The 20754-nt window shown below is 36.5% G+C and overlaps 1 protein-coding gene across 1 annotated transcript in view; it reads left to right on the top strand.

The window, feature by feature from the left end:
• The window catches only part of cntn3a.1 (contactin 3a, tandem duplicate 1), a gene marked incomplete at both ends in the record, with an annotated part of 79593 nt that overhangs the window by 50001 nt on the left and 8838 nt on the right, over positions 1-20754 (top strand). The window contains 6 exons of the mRNA XM_079238789.1: positions 1053-1203; positions 7930-8057; positions 16169-16341; positions 18930-19047; positions 20025-20183; positions 20380-20529. Of these exons, the coding sequence (XP_079094915.1) occupies positions 1053-1203; positions 7930-8057; positions 16169-16341; positions 18930-19047; positions 20025-20183; positions 20380-20529 (879 nt within the window). The remainder of the gene's footprint in view (positions 1-1052; positions 1204-7929; positions 8058-16168; positions 16342-18929; positions 19048-20024; positions 20184-20379; positions 20530-20754) is intronic.

The raw sequence follows: 20754 nt of genomic DNA, 5'->3' as shown, positions 1-20754 counted from the left end.
TATGGACAAAAACGATCTTAATATAAAAATCTGTGTTAAAAAAAAGAGTATAGGAAGTTCATTCTCACATTTACAAATGTGGGGAAAACTACAGATCAATCCTTCAACTTTCCAGTTAAAAGATTCCCCGCTCCCGTGTGTCTTTTGCTACATCTGCCCCCAAATCTTTATAGTGTTTATGTAACCATTAAACTTTTATTATAAGTAGAACATTTATTTCACATGCTTCCCCACAGACTGCAGTTCCAAATAGAAGTAGCAATATCTAGTGACATTCTAGCAAAATGCATGAGCATCAACATATTTTATTGAAACTATAAATCTTCTAAATCCAACTTTAAGATCTGAGTTCATTTAAATTCCAGCATGTATCATAAGGAGAAAAGTATGGGAGCTGTCTGAGATGCTGCCAGATAAAACATTTTACATAAAGGGCCGCAGTGTAACACTTTGTGGAATGTGTGTGTGTGTGTGTGTGTGTGTGTGTATCATGTGTTTTGGTCCAAATGCACATGCATTATCATACTGTGGCAGGAGCTCAGCCATGTTACTGGCACAATCCTCTGTGTATTCACTTTGAAGAGCTGTTTGCTGAGTCGGTGCACATACAAAACATCTCCAGACGACGATGCATTAGTAATTAAGGCCTCAAGGAGCCGCAAAAGCCTTGTTCTTGTTTTACATTCTCTCATTTTTGCTTTAAAGCCCAAAGCACAAATCTTAATGCACAATGTCCTTCGAAGGAAAATTCATGGAATTAGAAATATACCTTCTATTCAAATAAACATGGTCTAAAAATAATGTACTATGTTTGTTCTGCTGTGTGTATGAGTCTGTTTCTGCTTGTGTGGAAACGAAAGCATATGTGTGTTAAAAAGAAGAATGTGAGCACTGATCTGATGGATGGAGTGATCTGCATCCTGTAAGAAGCCCCCCCCCAATTCTCTTGCTTAATACTACTTTTTTTGCAAATCTGTCAACTTGCATAATTTTCTTTTTATCTGTTTTTCTTGATAATAATCACAACACCTTTCTTCAACTCTTCCCATCAGCCATTGCTCCAGACTTCTCTCAGAACTTGTTAAAGGCCCAAACTTTGGCCCGACAGGGTGGCGACGTTCTTATCGAATGCAAGCCAAGGATGTCTCCTCGGGGTGTGATTGCATGGAGGAAGGGGAAGGAAGCCCTGCGAGAGAGCCACAGGTACCATCTTACTTTGCATAGTATTACAGCATTGTGTGTGTGATCGTTGTTTAGTTTGTCTGCTTTACTTGCAGAATAGTATTTCATTGACTTGTTATTTTATTGCACCCTATTTGATATTCATGGTGACAAACTGGAAAGAACAGAATCACAGTGTGACACAATATAATTTGCATTGCATAACAGGTTCTGCACTCCAGCACTATCCCCGTTATCTGCATTTTTTCCCTGATCTCCATTATACTTTGCTCTTCTGGCTGGGCTCAGGGCTGGTTTATTCACTGTTTACTTAAGGTTATTGGGCATTCCTAGATTGCAGCACATGGATCGATGCACTGATCCATCAGCTCATTAGCAGCATGTAAGGCCCGGAGGGTCATTAGAGGACAAGGCAGATGGTGATCCAGACCACCACTGAGACATAAAGAAGTGGATGAAATGCCCAAAAGGACTGATCAATGTGGTAACTACAGAGCATACGTTCTTTCGTGATGGTGGCGGCGACACCAGGGAAATGAGCTGGATACCTTGTTTTATTAGAAATCAGGTTAAGTACAGATCAATGCAATGCCTCTGTGCTGACAGGAGATGGGAAAGGAAAAACAAGTAATGAGAAGAGAAGAGAAGAAGCCAGTTCTTGTCCTGAAAACATAATTCAGGTTAAGATAGCTGTATCTTTATTGTCAGTGACTGAGTGGGTTTTATACTGTTTTATGCTGTCATTCCAGTAAGCAGGGACTGGTTTTCACATGTGGTAAACGACAGGTTTAAGACGACTCCGTCTTTATTTGTCCGACAATTTTTGGAAGTAAAATGGAAAGATTTAATGAAATTTTAAGAACACCCACACACATGGACATTAATGGAAGATATAGTTCCTTCAAAATGTCACCATTTGGCAAAATTGGCTGTTTTTGCATCTCTCTAAAACACTGAACTGCATTAAACTGGGGAAAAGCAAAACGCCCTGAAATGCTGTTGTGCTTTAATTGTTGGTCTATCAGAAGATATCTTTTTTATTGGGTGAATTGCACACTTACAGATGCGCTTTCATAATCTCTCATTGTATAATACAAAGTGTGGTCTATGCAAATGACTCACTTTCTGTTCGATAACATCTTTATTTTTAGCAGAAATGTACCAGCAGGAGGCAACGCGGACCAGCTGGCACATGCAGTGATTTAGTGGGGGTCCATATTTCTCATTTGATATGTGATTAATTGTTCAACAGGCTCAACAGCTTTTCCACATCTAACCTCTGGTATATCCATCTTTGCCACAGTTGGTGTGCCACAGATTTAGTCAGGCCTCACCTCCACTTGCCAGACAACATGTTTGGTAAACCAAACATATGATCTGATTGTTAATTCCAAAGCCAGGGCCAAGACATCTTGGTTGAAGGAGAGAGATGTTTTATTATGAACTATCAGCAGAATCAGCACCAAGATTATATGTTGCATACACCTGCTAAATGTTGGCCTCAGCTTGCTGATTTACAACCCTCTTTAGTATATAGGGAAAAACGTTTTCATTCTACAGTGTGTGGTATCATTTGCTTTATAAAGGAGAGATTTCTATTAGAGATTTAAAGTCACAGACTAATCTGAAGGGAATGAGTTGGATGCCGGATGGTAGGTTTTGACATAGCTGTAACATCTCTCACAAGGCTGTTCTCTTGTTCCTGGCTTGTTAGTATTTACTTTCCTCTGTTTGAAAATGGGGCAGTGCCTACACTATTACAGCAGTGGCACAATACTAATCCATCCCACTGGCTCGCCTAAAGTACCCATAATTCTTTCTAATCTTCCACGGATAAAGTCTTCAAGGATCTTTAGTAGAAGAAAACATCACCCATGAACAATGCTGAATCTGATTAGTTAATGAAATCTTGCAGGGTGATACCTACACCAGCTCATATCCTATGCATGTATAACAAGATACTCTTATAATGGGGTTGCTGGGCACTTACAGGATGCAAGGAGGTATGAGATCAACCCAGAAGTGCTGACGTTAATTAAATTTTACTGCTGACCACTACCAGCAATTGCAGAAAAAAAAAAAAAAAAAAAACAGGAAACAGCTTTTAGGAATATTACCTTTAGATTGAACAACTGTGTTTAAGATTGTTATGCTGCTCAGTTTGTATGTCTTCATAGTCTAATGAGATTCAATTTATAATTCAGATTTTTTTTTTCTTCTTGTTGTTATGTTGCCAACATGCAATGTATATCACCAGTGAACGCATTAAGCAGCACTCGAGAAAATTGCAAGTTCCTTGTATAATATACGGACATAATTATGGAATCTTTCTTAAGTGGGTAAAGTAATGTTTTCATATACAGCCTTCTTGTTTTTGTTGCACTATGGAGAGACTTTCAGATTACTGCCAGTTGTTCACTTCAGTACTGGCGAGTGAAGCTGAGGTGAAGTGCCTGTTTACTCTATTACACCACTCTGGCTTTTATGTACCCCACAAATTTCACCACTACCTTAATTGCTTTAGGGCAGGCTTAGAGAGAAAGGGTATCAAAGTGAGAGCATTTCCGAAAGATGATGCTTCTAACATCTGGATGTTGCAGTGTGCATTTGTGGCTTTGGTAAGGAGAAAGCCTGACATAAGCCACTATGCAGTTTAATGGCAAAAGTTGTCCCTCTGACATCTCATATCCATAACTCTTTGTTATAGCCCATTACAGCACCCCCCCCCCCCCCCCCCCCCCCCAAAAGCTACTCCCGCCAGAGTAGCTTTGTGTGGAAGGAACTAATGTATTCTAATTCTTTTAGCCTTTAAAGTGATGCAAGTCATTTTTGGTGATTTTAGAAAATTCACACACCTTGAAGGGAGAAGCAATGGTCTTTCAAATCACTTGTATTTGAAAGACTCCATGTCTCTATAATATTTAGTTTAAAAGATAAAGAGGGAGGTTCCAGTGGGGATTTCTGGAGCTAAGCATTTATCAATACGGTAATTAATTTTTAAGCATATAACTGTGGTCAGGGGATTGATAAAAGACAGCACCAAAACTAGCTGGAATCTAATATGATCAAATTGTTCTGACCTTTCTGACTGCAGCAAGATTTTTCACTGTATCTTCCCTTCATTAAAAGAGATGAAGCTGTAGCATTTTCTGATCTTCATTCATCCGAAATGTCAATAAAGCATTTTTTCCTACAAGCACCGCAAATGTATTCAGTGCTGTAAGTTATTTTTCTGTGAATACTTACTCTTCAGTAAAGTTATCACACAATTACACATATATGCTTTTTGCAAGTTAAGACTGTGAAATCATAATAAGCATAACAAGCTGATTTGATTTTGCAGCTTCGTAATGACTGATAATGCCGATCCAAAGTGATAATTAGTTAGAAAAAAAAAAAGCCATGATTGCCTTTTCTGAGACTAACTTGTAATTGATCTTTTTTTTTTTTTTTTTATGTCAGCCTCTCTGGGGAAAGGTGAATTGGTGAAGGACGTCTTGCTTCAGGCCATCTGTGCATGTCTAATACTTTAATATGACAGCTAAAGATTGTTGTGTAGCAATAATCTGTCCTGGCTGTATTATTATATCTGCTCTCGAGAGGACATTCAACAGATATCAACAATCATAAAGACCTGTAACCGATTTCTTGTTTTGCTCCAATGCATTAAGTTTTTGGTTCAAGTACCTTACGTTTTGCAAATTAGCTTATTGCAGTCTTGCACACAGAAATGCTGTGGCTGCTGAAGATCTGCTCTACGCTACACAGTTATTCTTGGAACTGATCTTAGAACCACATACGGAAACGACAGACAAAGATCAATGAAAATAATTTGAAATCTTTATTAGCTATTCTACAAATTACATAAGATAAAATGTTAACATTTAATGCATGCATTAATGCATTTAATGTCTGAAAACCAAGCTTGAATATAACTGTGGTATTAAAGAATTAACATTCAAATGGAAGGAGAGAGGATTTCTGAATCTGACTGACTGACTGACTAACTAAATTTGACGGGTTGGTTAAGAGGTCAGTCTTGGCCTTGAATAATGGCTAATATAACATGATCACTATGGTCAATCTTTGTGTCACAGATCATGCCTGATCCCCTGGAAATTCATCTGTAACACTTTGTGGGCCGTCAGCTCAGTTGTCCTGTTTTGTGTCTCACCCAGAAACACACCTTAAGGACTGTTGTCACCAGACCAGAAACTGGCTGTAGCTGCAATGGTTGAAGAAGTGAAAAGAAAAGTTTTATACTCATGACAAAAATAGTTGTTAACTATCAATAAACATCCGCTGTTGCTGTAGATTCCAATAATGTGAAGCGGAGGCTTTTTACTTAAATTGTTGCAGATCAATAAAATGAACAATGGGGACTAAACTTAGTTAAAAAAAAAAAAAACCACACAAGAAATACACACAGAGCAAAATGACCAAAGCGGAGATAAGAAAGCACATTAATAAACGTTCCATCTTTCCTTCAATCCATTTCCTTTTCTGTCCTTCTTCACTTTACTCTGTCATCATCCTACACTTCATCTGCCACTGAATGGTGGTTTCATTCTTCAGCCAATGGGAGCAGCTTGGCAGAAGCACAGACTTGGTTTGGGTTTCAATTTTCATGTCAGTGTTTGACATTTGTGAACTCATCTGTAAGTTATGATGTTGACACTGTTGACTGTTGACTGTGAGACACATGCAGATTATTGTTCAGTTATTCAAACAGGATGAAATAAGATGAACAATTAAGTTAATGAATATAAAACAAAGCTGGAAAATATTACAACTGATTATACATGTTGTTGGGACATTATTTGATTTGTAAAAAACAAACACATGAACATAAAAGTAGATCTGTGATGGCCTGGGGACATGTCCAGTATGTGTACTTTCCCTCATCTGATGATTGGTGGGATAGCCTCCAGCCTCCCCCGTGACCCTTACCTGGACTAAGCGGTATCAAAAAGGAATGAATGAATAAATAAAAGTGAATTAATAGCAAAATAAAACATCTATTTTATTATTTCTAATCTGCAAATCTTTACCAGATATTATTAATAGTCTGACTAAAATGTAAGTTTACGAAAAGAAAAAAAAAAAAGAATTTCTTAGAAATTAATGAGTCACATAAAAAATGTTTGGGATTCAAGAAATTGAGATTGGTGACATATCCGCCATTGGATTGTGACCCTCACCCTATTTCCAGGGGTTTGCTAATTACTTAGGTAATAAGCTGCAGTTTTGGTTTGAGTTGATCAGATCTTTAATTGTTCTACTATTCAGTTTATGGAGTTTGTCTATTTCTTACCAGCTTCAGACCTCCATTTCTAAGCCAATAATCAGGAGGCAGATAAATGTTTTATTTCCGAAGGGGCTAATTCTCTGATCACCTGTCAGCTGTCCAGCTGTGATATTTGTTGATTGATAAAATTCCCAAACATGGCTTTTTAGGTATGTGTCTTTTCTTGCTGAATCCTTTTATACTTTTATACTATCTACCTCCCCACCCACCCACCTAAAAAACACCAAAGTGACCAGTAGGTCAGGGAACCATCATGGGACATTTTCTGCCTGTCACCTGTGACCTCAGTATTCATTTGGGTTTTATAAACTGTGTATAAAAGTGTTTGCATCTCAGCAAGCAAATTTCCATTTAAAATATTTTCTTTTGTGTACCGTTTTATCCTTGACTTTTGAAAACACAGCTTGATGAATGTTATATTTTACCATGTTTTTATCAGTTTGTTAATACTGATATGCTGTCAGGACCTTTATTACATTTCTGATGATCACACAGTGCGCATCAACACTTCTTCTTCTCCATCTCCTTCAGCATCTTCCTTTCCCTTTCTTACAATTTTTTTCTCTCTACTTCTTATTAACTCTAAGCAGTAATTAGGTTTTAAATTTGTTGACCTAAATATGAAGTTAAGTGGACTTTTTTTTAGGCTTTGTTAATTGCTCTACTAAAACCCTCTATTTATAATGTGTGTTAGTATATCCTATCTATCATGTAGTATTAGTGTCTGGTGCATTTGTGTGTGCCAAAGCAATATTTTGCTTGATCCACTTGAATCATTAACTCATAAAGAGACCTGTCTTCATCAAATTCATTGTCCTTTTCTAAAAATAGCACACACAATATTTAGACTTTAAAACTTGCTAAAAGAAAAAATGTTTGACAGCACAGTGATATTTATCACATTATGCGGGAGCATCCCAAGGGTAAAAAAAACTGTTGTTTATTTGTTTTGTTTTTTAACCCAACCCCAGCATAACTTTACAGCAGCAGTTCTCTTAACTGTTCCACATCAAACACTAGCAACTAGACATTAACACACCGGCCATTTTGAATAAGCTCTGTGCTTGATTCATTGAAAGAAAGAGATAGAGCAAGAGATAAGGCAAGAGTCAACATCTGACTAATTTTTACTCACTGGGGACAGCAAAAAAAAAAAAGAAAGAGACATTATAAAACATGGATGCTGAATAAGCCATCGTTAGGGGTCTCAAAATGAGAAACTCTTAATAGTTAATGGTTAATGTTGCTGGGGACAGGTCAACATTTTGGCAATGAATTTCTTCCAAACGATATTTTAGAGTAGCCCAAATGAGTCAATGGAAATTCACCCTTATCAACTCCAGGAATGAGTTTAAATCTTTTAGGACACAGTGGATTTACAGTCCATGTTTAAAGTCCTGTAATCTGTTTCATTAGCTTCTCTTCTCCATCTTTTACAGAGTCACGGTGTTGGATAATGGAAGCCTCAGGATATCCAACGTTACTAAAATGGATGCTGGACTGTATACATGTGTAGCCAGAAACCAGTTTGGCGTGGCGAGCAGTGCTGGGAGCCTTTTGGTTAAAGGTAAGCTAATTAATCGACATGAATTTATATATCAACCTTTGCAAGTTAATTGTAGTAAATGGCAACTTAAATTCACAACATTATAATTTTTTTAAAATAAAACATTACAAAAAAAATAGTCTCACTATTAAATGATCTCATAGCTATTAAAATGTATTTACTTTTCTTTAAAAACTCTGTTTCATCTGCATCCGTCATATGGATGACCAGTGATCCTAACTCTGAAGTTTTGTCCTGTCATTTCCTGACCTCACCCGAAGAAAGATGTGATAGTATACTATTCTATATACGGCCTATTCTCTATTCTATATACGGCCTTCTCAGTCCATACATATATATATATATATATATATATATATATATATTTACATGCAGGTCTTTTATGATTTTTTTAGTTTTATTTTCTTTTTCTATGGTACATTTTTATGTTTGTTTATAATGGAAAATGTTCTGCATTTTATGTGTCGGAGCCCAGGAAGCATAGCTGCAACTAGCTGCAGCATAGCTGCAACTAATTAAAAATTAGAAAATAAATAAACAAAAAAAAGTTAAAGTCAGTTCTGGTAATGAGTAGTATTTAACAATCCTTTAATTTAATGTTTTAGTGTTGTCTTTATTCTGTAGTTGTAATTTATAGTTACTTTATTCAGAGATTAATTGGCCATCTTAAATTGTTATTAACGTTGATCACTTTTGTTAGAGGGATTGTAAGTGTGAATGGTTGTGTATCTCTCTGTGTTGGCCCTGTGATGGACTGGCGACCTGTCCAGTGTGTACCCTGCCTCTCCAGCTTCCCCTCGACCCTTAATTGGAATAAGTGGTTAAGAAAATGGAGGGATGAATGATGGGATGTGTAGTCCTGTTAGAGGATCCTGCTGATATGGGAGTACTTTTGCCTTCAGGTGTGTACTTGGTCTTCAACAGTGTTAAGGTGAATGGTAAATATAGCTTCTGTATGAATATAATGGGCGAAGGTTTCCCAGAAAAACAACATATTGTAAGGAAATTACTTGTGAACCCATTGGGGTTTCAAAATGGGAATAGCCATTGTCATCTGACCTTTGTGGTCCAGATTGTAAATATATCATAACATGTCACATGAGGTGGGTTCTATTCAGTTCTTTCCAAGAGCTAGAACAATCTCTGTACTTTCTTCTCTACACAGCTTACCTGCTGCATATATTTGTGTAATATATTAACGACCTGGACAGGCCACCCTGGACATGGCTCTTAGACTACTTTTTAAAAAATAGATTATTTGTATTGTTTTCTGGACTGCATAATACACATGCAACCGCCCCACCCCCCATATCCCCACCCACAACCCGAACCACCAATTCCTTACATACATACAGAAACACACACACACACACACAGTTAAATTCCTGAATGACAGTTCTCTAATAATTAGTCTATCCAAACATACTGGCAATTCATCTAGAAAAGGACAGAAATGTAACTACATGACAAATACATTTTTTCATCATTTATGTTGTTTTGTTCCCCATTTAGTGACTAGTTTTAATCATACATCTTGCATCTTTGGGTAAAAACATCTCTTTTAGACTTGAGAAATTGTCAGGGTTTTTTTTTTTTTTTAAAGGGCAGCTTACTCTCAAATAAATTCTTTTAAACCCTCTTTTTTGTACTAAATATCTGCCCAGCTAAGTGAGCAAACTGGTATTTAAGAAATATGCCCTAAGGAAAAGCCTACTACACAAAGATGGCCATGCTGCAGGCAACTCACCACATTTCTCAGTCTCTCAGCAGAAATTACAAAAATGAGCACCATGTTGCAAAGTGTTGCAACAGCTTTCTGTACTATCAAAGCTGACAACAGAGGCTGTCATGCAGAAATTGTTGGTAGAAATGGGAATATGCATGTCTATCTGAAGAAGCTCTACACTGTTGAAAGCAGTAAGAAGCAAGAAGAGCTTGTTTGAAGTCCTAAAGTTGATTTGGGACTTCAAGTGAGCCTTAAAAAATAAAGAGTAAAAGAGGAATTATAAGTCTAAATAAAGATTTTTAGAATAATTGAACTCTATTAGGATGAGTCCAGAAGATTCTGACACAGCAGTGGGATATATAATGTGATATTCCACTGTAGATACCCACACTTTCCTCACAGCATCTCCAGCACAGCTCTCAAGACAGACATAAAGTTACATTATTGCAAATAATTTAGAACAGATTCAAATGGTAAAATTTAGAACAAATTTTCTCTTAAAAAAGAGCTGGAAAAAGGCTTTTCGCTCATTAACAGGAATGCAATATGAAGTCGATGTTGACTGATCTGACAAGAAGGAACAGATGAAGAATGTGAGTTTCTCCAAAAGTACTATCTGTGGATGAATTTATCTACAGTAACCATGGTAGAGATTTGAACTGAATGTCCAACAAAGGAGATGAATGGATATGTACATTTCCACAAAAGAACCACAGGGATTAGACGCCACATCGACTAGAAATTACAGTGAGGCAGTGCAGTAACCCGTGGACCTGATAAGGTTTCCATTCTAGTTCCAATGTTGTTGCTGCAGATGACAACCTACGAGTTTTTTCTCTATTTCATTTATTTTTTGTGTTGCAGATCTTTTTTTCCAAAGACAAATTAAGTCTTGGGAATATTCAACTAGATGATAAACCCTGTTCTCACTGAAAAACAGGCCAAAAATAATTAAAAATTGAGGAGCAGTTTATATTTAAAAGAATATGGCTGCGGATGTTTGAAGACTTACTGATCCCCCCCCACAAAGAAAAAGAGCTTTTTATTTTCTCCTTGTTGCAAAATACAAAATTAATATCTTTTAACTGCCAATCCATTAGCATAGTTATCATGTGAGATATCAGAGAATGCAACAGCTGTGCAGCAACAGAAGTACAAGAGAAGCTTGATGCAGAATAAGCAAATTTCTATCAGTGAATCATTCAGAGTGATGTTCTGCAGTAGATTCTGTCACCATGAAAAAAAACAGACAAACAAACCAAAAAAAAAAACCAAACAAAACTCATGTTTTGGTGGATACGAACAGCACTACACAAATGATCAATTGGATTTTTCATTAATGATTAGAAGAAGCTTGAAGTATCTGTTTCTAACTCTAAATTAAGGGTATGTAATTAAGTTGGATTTGCTTGTAATTGAATTTTAGATAAAGAAGGACTCTTATTACTAAAACCTGGTAAATCAACAAACTGTAAAAGCTTCCATTTTTAATGGATCATGTATAAAATTTAGATTGATTTTTGAAGATTTTAGGAGGCTTTTGAAAAACAAGTAAGAAAAGTATCTCCAGCCTTTAACAAAGCCTTATAACTAATTATTGAAAAAGGTAAAACATAACCTTCTAATCGTAAAGCTTTTAGTCCTCTGAGTGTGGATTATAAACAATTAACAAATTAATGACAGAGCTTTGTCTAAAGTCCTTTGTTGCATTGTACAGTTTAAGGGAGCTTTATAAAGGAATGGGTCTACCACACACATCATGAGAAAGTGTGTATACATCTGAGCCATTTTTTTTTTTTAAAAAAAAGGTTAATTTCCTTAAATGCTAAAAAGGATTACAGTTAATCCAATTTGTTGCACTTTCTACTTTCCACTTTTTGACATTCTGTGTTTGAACCACTTGGCTCAGGGGATTACGCTTTAAAGGTGGTTCTCATTACTATTTTTATTTTCGCCTCTCTCAAGGAGCATCCCATGGTGGTTCCCTGACCCACTGGTTGCTTTGAGTTTACTAGAAAAATTACATGTTGGAATTGGGGTAAAATTTGTTGGTTAAACACTGTTTTATACAGTATTCACAAAGAGTAACTACTATTGTTGTGGTAAAAGTAAATACATTTAGACAGATAGATAGATAGATAGATAGATAGATAGATAGATAGATAGATGGTTTTTAACCTTGTGTCGCTTCTTTCTTCCTTATGCTGCTATTTCTATTTTATCTGTGAGAACAAACAGAACACATTTCTGTCTTAATGTTGGTCCAGGAATGTGCATAACAAAGGTTAGTGTACTTCAATAGAAATCCCATTCAATTCAGAGTTGTCATTCGAGTCTCAAGCAGTTATTGAAAGCAGCTTGTCTTGCTCCAGTGCAGATATCTTGTTCACTTTATCCCTGAAGTAAAACTTGTTGACTCTGCTGTTCTCGATGTTTCCATGCTTTTGAATTTTCCTAAATGTTTACACAAGCATCAGTTTGGGAGTTGTATCTACGTCAGCTGGGAGTAGCAGCTTTACAAGCTTTATCTGTGATTAGCTCCAGGCGCTAGTCATCTCTGGTCCTTTACATGCATGTAAACAGACATACATATAGAAACACAGATACTCAGAATCACCTTCATTTTACTTTAAACCTTATTTCATTCTTTAAAAGGATAAAGGACACTAATCCTCTGTAAGCTAAAAATCTTCTATGCAGCATTGAAGCTCTTATTTTTTTGTGTTTCCTCTCTTGTGTCTTTTTCTTTTGGAAGACTTTTCCCCAATCTATCCCCCATCCCCACCTGCCTGACAACAAAAAAACATATATAAACACTACTGGTTGGCAGCGACAAGACATGACTGACTTTCTTTAAACAGCCTCAACAATTAAGAAACATTGCAGAATATGATAACTACATTTTCCATTTTTCAGGTAGCTGTTCTGCTCTTGTAACCTTCTGATCTGACTCACCAGATGTTTTTCTTAATGTTTTGTTGTTTGTTTTTCATTCTGGCAGATCACTCTAGAAACCTTAAAAAATTGGGAAGCCATTTTTATAAAAATGATCCAGCTTGGTAAATCAAGCCAAACCGCTTAGAATCTGTCAGAGGCCTGAAACTGCCATTGGTTTTTTTTCTTTTTTGTTTTTTCATTTTGCACCTTAAACTCACCACTGCTGCCAATTACAGATTGTGATAACTGGTTCACAATTTGTTATTTGGCTCCAAACAGAGGTTCCAATCAATCCCGGTACATTAGTGGCAGGTGGACATGTTTCCACTAATGCTGGAAGAAGATGCACTTTGAGTATTTAGAGGTATTTAGAGCTCAGGTCAAAATCTAAACAATACAGGGCATTATTAAATCTTCCTCTTCCTATTATCACTTTAATTGTTTCTATTCATCAACTATTTTGCCGTTTACTTTCCATTGCCACGTAAACAGAGATGGCAAATGAAGAAAGCTTAAACGGCATGCCATTTCAGTCCATTAGATGCCTTCAATGAAATGACTATTTACTTCTTGATTTTATTTACTTTACTATGGTAATCTTTCAGCGCTGCTTTTGGTTGACGAGTCAGAGCAGAAACACAAACAGTTACATCTTCTGTCACAGGCATTTCTTTATCTGGCTTCATGTTCTGCATAACAGCTAAGAAATGACCACAAGGGCCGATGCCAAGCTATAATTAAATTTATAGAAATAACAACTTTCTTGGAATGAAAATGACATTGACAAGATGAACTTGTCACTTGCTAATTGTTAGTCAGGGGAAATAAAACAAATACGATGTTGGTTGACTGACAGTGGCTGCGGGTTGTGAAACATGAGGCTCATTGCCTTCATGTGCTGCGATGTTTAATTAATGTGTTTATTGCACTGTGGCTCATAGCCATGTTTGGTTTGTTTAAGATTTCAATCCATTTAAATTACACTTCTGCAAAGCGAGGCGTTTCCTGGGTCCTTTTAAACAACCAAGTCAACAACACTTCTCTATTAAAATGCCTTTTGGTGATTCCTTTTCACAGGTTTTTTTAATTGTAAATTGGTTTATTTAGATTCCTAGTTTTGTTCCTTCATCTTCCTCTCACCTTCTTTGCATGTACAATTTGTTATAACATGTTATTTAAATGATAAACATTTACGTTTTGAAATGTATGGCTTTATGTACAATAGACATATAAATATTATGTAATGTGTGATTAATTTAAACATCACTTGATGCCATCAGATACTTCTCATAGGTGTTTGTGTCAGTAATTAGTATTTGAAATCAGAAAACCAGTAAAAACAGATGTGCTCAGTAAGCAGTTGGTGGATAAGGAGATCCTAACAGCGATTACAGAGATGAAAAAATAAAACATATCTAAAGATAGTAAGTATTCTGTTTTATTATTATTTGAAATTGCTAGTACAAAACCAAATAATGATAATGTTACTCCACAACTGCAAGATGTATAATAGCAATGAAAAGGTTGATCATAATAAGTAATCTGGATGGTCCATCATTCCTGAGATTTCAAATTGATTTTCGCAGAGGATTTATTTCTATTTCACTGAATCTCAAACACATTGTTGCGGTTTCGATACACCATAATGTTGACATTTAGTAAGAATGACACATCTTAGCCATTCCTTTGCTAATTCTAAAGAACATATCAATACCCATTCAAAACAGCTTCTGATCAATGTGGTATTTGTAGTTAGCTGACTATAAGGTAACCTATTGGTTTAAAGACTGAGATTTCCCATTCACATAGGACTCTCCAGGTAATTGGGAGCCCATTGGGAGCCCGTGAATTATTTTCCAGTTACAATAATAAGTCAGCTAGACAGGTAAACAATTGTAAATGACAAGTTTTGCGCCCACTTTTTGCAACTAGTGGCAAACTTTCCCAAGACTCACCTGGAATAAATGCCAGGGCCGGTTGGTTTTCGAGGGGGTTGCGAGATAAACAAGCTGGCTTGTTTTGACAGAGCTGAATATAGACCTTTACTTTATCTGACATGCTGCATTGGCTTGCCTGTCCATTAGATGCTTATGACATGCGTGCATAATTTAGAATGGAGCGGTGTATAGGCCTCTCAGCCTGAGAGGAATTTTCTGAGCAACGCTGCTGCTGAATGAGACGTCCAGCTGAGACGTCCAAGAGATTATGGTGATGCGCACTACACAGAGGATGAAATAGGATGTTTGGTTTTTGTTTTGTTTTTTTCTTTGTCCACACAAACAAAACATTTTATGCACGTAGAAATGAGCTGCCATAATGGTGCTGGAGTTGGTTTTTTTTCTCTGTTGTTTAGTGACTTCCAGCCCCATGCTGTTGTAAATCTCATAGAAAGTGACGCAATTTAAGATTGCTGCCAGGCTCAAAAGTCATTTGCTTGGTTAACTTCTTGGATAGGATTTTAGAAAGAACACAGTTAGTCTTTAAGTGTGGAATATTTTGGTAATTATTTATCAAAGTTCAGACAGAAAATAGGAAGCAAATATTCAGCAAAGTATACAGTCTTGAGGTTATATCAATGCTAACTGCATTGTTCCAGTTAATTTATTGGGTGGCAGCTAAACATGTGAGTGTTACATGGGAATTACTCTGCAGTGCTGATAGCATTTACAGCAATATAACAGCAATTTGACTTACACAGCATGCATCCCTTTCAACAATGCACATTTGAACTGCTGCATGGTTTCACCTCCAAAAACATGCACCAGCACAAAGGCATTTTTTCTCAGCTTCGGTTTAAGCTGTCTGAGCTACAGCTGAGCTACAGCTGAGCTTCTCCTCACTTAACTTCATTGTTTTCAACTGATTTAATTAATCACAATTTCTTTAGCCATCATGCGAGATGTTTGATATTATTCTTTTATTACAAACTTCTTTTTGAAGGACTCTAAGGTTTGTGTTTTGGAGCAGTGCCTGCGTGCAGACAGTGTCCTCAAGTGAAATAAGCATGTTTCTCAGGCTGATAATAGATATGCTGTAGTACAATTAAAGCCAAATGAGTAAAGCACAGACTGTTCAGTGAAACTAAACATGGAGAAAAAATTGCATCAGCTGCTTCTGTTCCCCTCCACCATACTGGATGTTTGGTATGTAAATCTTTACTGATAAAGTAAATTCATGATGTGAGAAAATCTCTGATTCTATAGAGACTCTTAATATGTTACTCGTATCATGTTATGTCCATTTAAAAAGAAATGTACATGACTGTGGCTCTCTCTAGAACTTCCACTGAAATAGACTTAAAGAATATCAACAGGAAAGTGCCCAGTGTCTGCATTACTGAATGCCACCACTGTAACGGACTCACGAAGCCATTCGTGTTATGTCTCTCATGCGAAAAGGGCTTAGGATGACATGACACTCTTTCTGAATCTGTGCTCCTGGCTTGCAGAGACAACAGTGATCACCAGTCCAGCTGGCCACCTGGATGTGACGGTGGGGGAAAGCATCGTGCTGCCCTGTCAGGTTTCACACGATCCAACTCTGGACCTGAAGTTCACCTGGTTCTTCAACGAGCAGCTCATCCACTTTGGAAGCCACACTTACTTTGAAAAAGTCGGGGGGGTATGTTCATCCATGAATATCCATGATGTGTGTGTACTGTAATACCCTTTGGATTAATTTTACAGTCACCCATGTTTAGAGAAATGCTCTTTCACTTTGTCTGCATTACCTTTATCTGGACAGCAGTTTCACAATAAAATTTGTTTTGTTTTTAGGTGCGACCTAATGGTGACATGAGAGAAAGTTATTTTATGATTTTGAGTTGTTTAAATGACTTTAGGACTTTTCCTGACACGAGAACTGACACTAACAACCATGAAAATAAAAGTAAAATTTTATGACATTAAAGAAAAATATCTATATCGCCTCTTATAAAACTGCATGTCTTCTTGATGTCCATGACTCTGGGCTTTTCATTTTACCACATTGAGAGCTTTCTACGTGGTGCGAGCGAGGTTTAATCAAAGCCCAATAGACATTTTATAGAAGATCATATTTTGTTGATGCATTTTATTCCAATCCAAACACTTCACATACTGTAGTTGTTCCAGAGAAGCAGCCTCTATTTGTCAGCAGTTCGACCATCGTTAAGATAAAATACTGCAGCCTATTAAAGTCTCATTTCTTCAAAGCTTAATTTTAGCTGAAGCTGTAACATATAAAATAAATTCTACAGCTTTAATCCATTTCTTGCTTTATTTACTTATTAAACAGAAGATATTTTGTTTACTTTGTTGGTTTGTTAATAATAGAATAGAATTCTTCCTTTAACAAAGGCAGCATATAGGGAAGTGTCAATGCAGGATTCAGCCAGATTCAATCACCGTCTTTTAAATAGAAGAAACAAAAACTGTACCGCTCTTTGCTTGTCCTTCACTGGTGTGAAAATACTGAACTATATTTTCCAACTCAAATCTGCAGAAACTTGAATGTTTGGTGAATTTAATCAAACTAGGTAATGGATCTTTTTCATTTTGAACATATGAAAAACCTGACAAACTCCAAGAATGAAAATTTCATTTCAATTATTGAATTGAAAAGCGTCTGAAAAATTCATTGAATATTTTCAGAAGGCCAGACATGTTATGTCGTTGTTATTTGATGGCTTACTGCCAATCATATCCATATTTTTCTACAGTAGATGTGAATAACATTTCCTTTTAAATGTTCATAATCGGTTTTAATTCCGATAAAAACTTCTTTTTCAAATATGAAATTAGACCTTATACATATGATCCACATGAAATTTGTGCAGTGTAGTGAAATTTACATAATAAATGCCCAAACAAACCTCTATGATCTTTAATATATCATGATTTTTTTTCACATTTAACACTGAGTGATGCTGATTTAATCAAATGAAGGGTTCAAAGACAAATGTGAATAATCACAGTGGCTTCTAACCATTCAAATACTGTTCCTGCATAATATCCCATTCATTTGATATAAATAAACTAAGATGAAGTATGCTTATCGCTCCAGCACAGCATCATCCAAAGAGAGTTTTTTGGGTTTGTATTTAAAAAGATTGTTAAATCCTAAATTAGTCAAATCCTGATTAAACAAAAGGCAAGTAGACTGCTCTGCTGCCAGCAAGCTAGTTTTGTTGAGTATTAAATAATGGCCAACAGTAACTCTCAAACTCCATTAAATGCTGAGCATTTTGCAGCTTCACACACACATGCATTTTGATTAAGGTATTTGTTTCCTCCACTGTTGTCAATGAAACATAAAGTGTCTGATTTGTAAAACATGATTTTAACTAAAAGCTAAAAGAATGTGAAAACTTGCTTAAAAACAATAAATCTTAAATTCCTAAAATTACTGAATAAACATTTAGGATAGTGCTAAATAGTGAACATATTTGCAACAGTATAAATATTGCAATCTAAATTCCATCTCTTTTAAGCTAATTCTTATTCAGCCAAATCATGACAACCCCACCATGATGTGAGGACACTGAATGAAATGCAGAGGTGGCATGCTCTAAACTGAGCGATACATATACATTCTAAAAACCTCTGAAATGCATACTGTATATGACTACATTATTTTTAAAGACTGTCTCAATGATCGTATAAGCAAGCTTGAAGCTTCTTTTTCCTGCTGCGTATAAAATTTGTGGGAGATGTGTGATTCATTCTATTCCCAGTTATATTATTTTAATGAATGCAGGGAGTTTCAAAGAGTGAATGAATTGGAGCAACTGAATTTTTATCTTCATAAAATGTCCCTGATTATACATCAAAGTAGTTATAGAGTCTCTTTTTGCTTCACAGATCCTTACTTTCACAGATGAGGCATCAAGTTAACATTAGCTGTAACTTTAAAGTTCAAAGTTAATAATGTGTTTGGCATTGAATGGCTGTCTGTACGGTTAATGGAATCAAGGAGAATAAGAGGAATATAGCTGAAAGAAGCTTTTTATTTTGTCACAAAGATCTGCACTCAATAATTTTGTATGTGCCTGGACCTGGGTGGTGTTTTTTTCTCCCTTAATTAAATTAACTGAAAGGCAGGAGACACCACCGAGACACGACACTTGTTTTTGCAATTAATTTGCTTTTGCAACTTTTTAGATCTACTGTTTCTTTTGCCCCTAATTTAATCATTATGTGTGTTTTTTTATTCTAATTCTTTACCAACAGCGGTCAGCTGGAGACATTATGATCCGGAACATTCAACTGAGGCATGCTGGCAAATACACATGTGCTGTTCAGACCAAAGTGGACAGTGTGTCCATTGCCACAGACGTGGTTGTCAGAGGTGAGGAATCTTCATTTTAGACAGAAAATGCTCTTAATGAGTTAGGAGGAGAGCTTGATCAGAGATTAAAAAAAATAATAATAATAATAAAACAATGGTAACCAGTGGTGTGCAGACAGGTTAGGCAGGGTAGGCAGTGACTACCCAAAGCAGAAAGGAATAAATGACATAATAATTGTAATTATTTTAATATAATCTTTAAAATTATTCAATTATATTTTCTTCAAATTATATTTTTTTATAGACACACCCTCTCTGGAAGGTGCTGCTCTGCCTTTTTCCTCCCATCTCATCGTGAAGATATATGTTTGCACATGTGCAGTCAGTTTCCCCATGTAACTTACTATACCAATGCTCTTCATATGTTCAAAAGAATTAATGAATTGATGCTTCGCTAGCTAGCTGACAGGTTACAAAGCTACTGGTTGTCATGACATATAAAGTTAATTGGTAGTGTCGGAGGACTGCTAAATCATTTAGCAAGCTTTCCATGTTTATAATGGTGTCTTACAATCTTAATTCTGCTAGACTAAGCAGGCACTTGGCACCTGCCTACACATATAAATTAGCATTGGTGTGTCTGTCGCAGTTTGCAACTGTCTGCCTACCTAACCCTAAAGCTCACAGCACATGCCTGGTGTTAACGCATACGGCTGACAGCCTTACTCATGCTTAAAAAAACAAACTTTATTGTTGCAGCCTTTATGCAATAGAATTTTTGAAAATGTAAGCAAATTTACTCGTGGTTACTAATAATTTTTTTTTTTTTTTTTTTTTTTTTTTTAATACCAGTCTACACAGAATATGACCACAATTCATAAATAGTTCAGTAAAGCGAAGATCTCTCTGTGTGTTTCATTGGCTAAGAGCATGGCTCAACCACTTGTAAGGATGATGTCCTCCTTCTTCTGTTCTTCATTAATCCTAAAAGTATTCATCGGTCTGTGTGAGTGAAGTGGGATAAATAATCCTTTCAGGTCCTCCAGGCCCACCTGTGGACTGCCAGGTGACTGAGATGACTGAAACCACTGCCTCTGTATCCTGGGGACCCGGACTGGACAATCACAGCCCCATCCTCAGCTACACCATCCAAGCCAGAACACCTTTTTCTCTCGGCTGGCAAGCTGTTACCACAGGTAAACTTTCTTCTTCTGCGAGACTGTGTGAATTAGACGAGTAGATAAAAAGAAAGTGAGTGTGTGAGTGTGACTAGTATCACGTTGAAACACCACTAATGAGATGATAGTAAATAACAGATCATGAGCTTGGCTAGCTGTCAGTGGCAGGTCTTGCCTGGCTGTGATAAAAGGTTATTTCTGTGATAACTCTCAGTTCCCAGACTGCTAAGGGGGAAGCAGCTGTCAGCCACTGTCGTTGACTTGAGTCCTTGGGTGGAGTACGAGTTCAGAGTTTTGGCAACTAACAGCATAGGGACAGGAGAGCCCAGCAAACCATCCAAAAAGGCCCGTTCCAAAGAAATGCGTATGTATCAGTCACCTCTTAAATTTCTTCTGATGACACAAATGATGTTATGTTTACATAATGAATAGACAATATCAGCTTCAATACCTTCATCACTACAAAGAGTTTTATTATAGCTGCAAACTTTCAATCACAAAGTATATGAATGAATCAAGATGTTTTATGTCAGTTGCCTTCAGTCGGTAAGTTTCACCTGTCCTTTGTGTATAAATGTATGAATATGTA

Source organism: Telmatherina bonti (genome assembly GCF_933228915.1).
Source record: "Telmatherina bonti genome assembly, chromosome: 4".
NCBI classification, from domain to species: domain Eukaryota; kingdom Metazoa; phylum Chordata; class Actinopteri; order Atheriniformes; family Telmatherinidae; genus Telmatherina; species Telmatherina bonti.
Note: the sequence above shows the minus strand (reverse complement) of the source record. Positions and strands in the feature narration are given on the sequence as shown.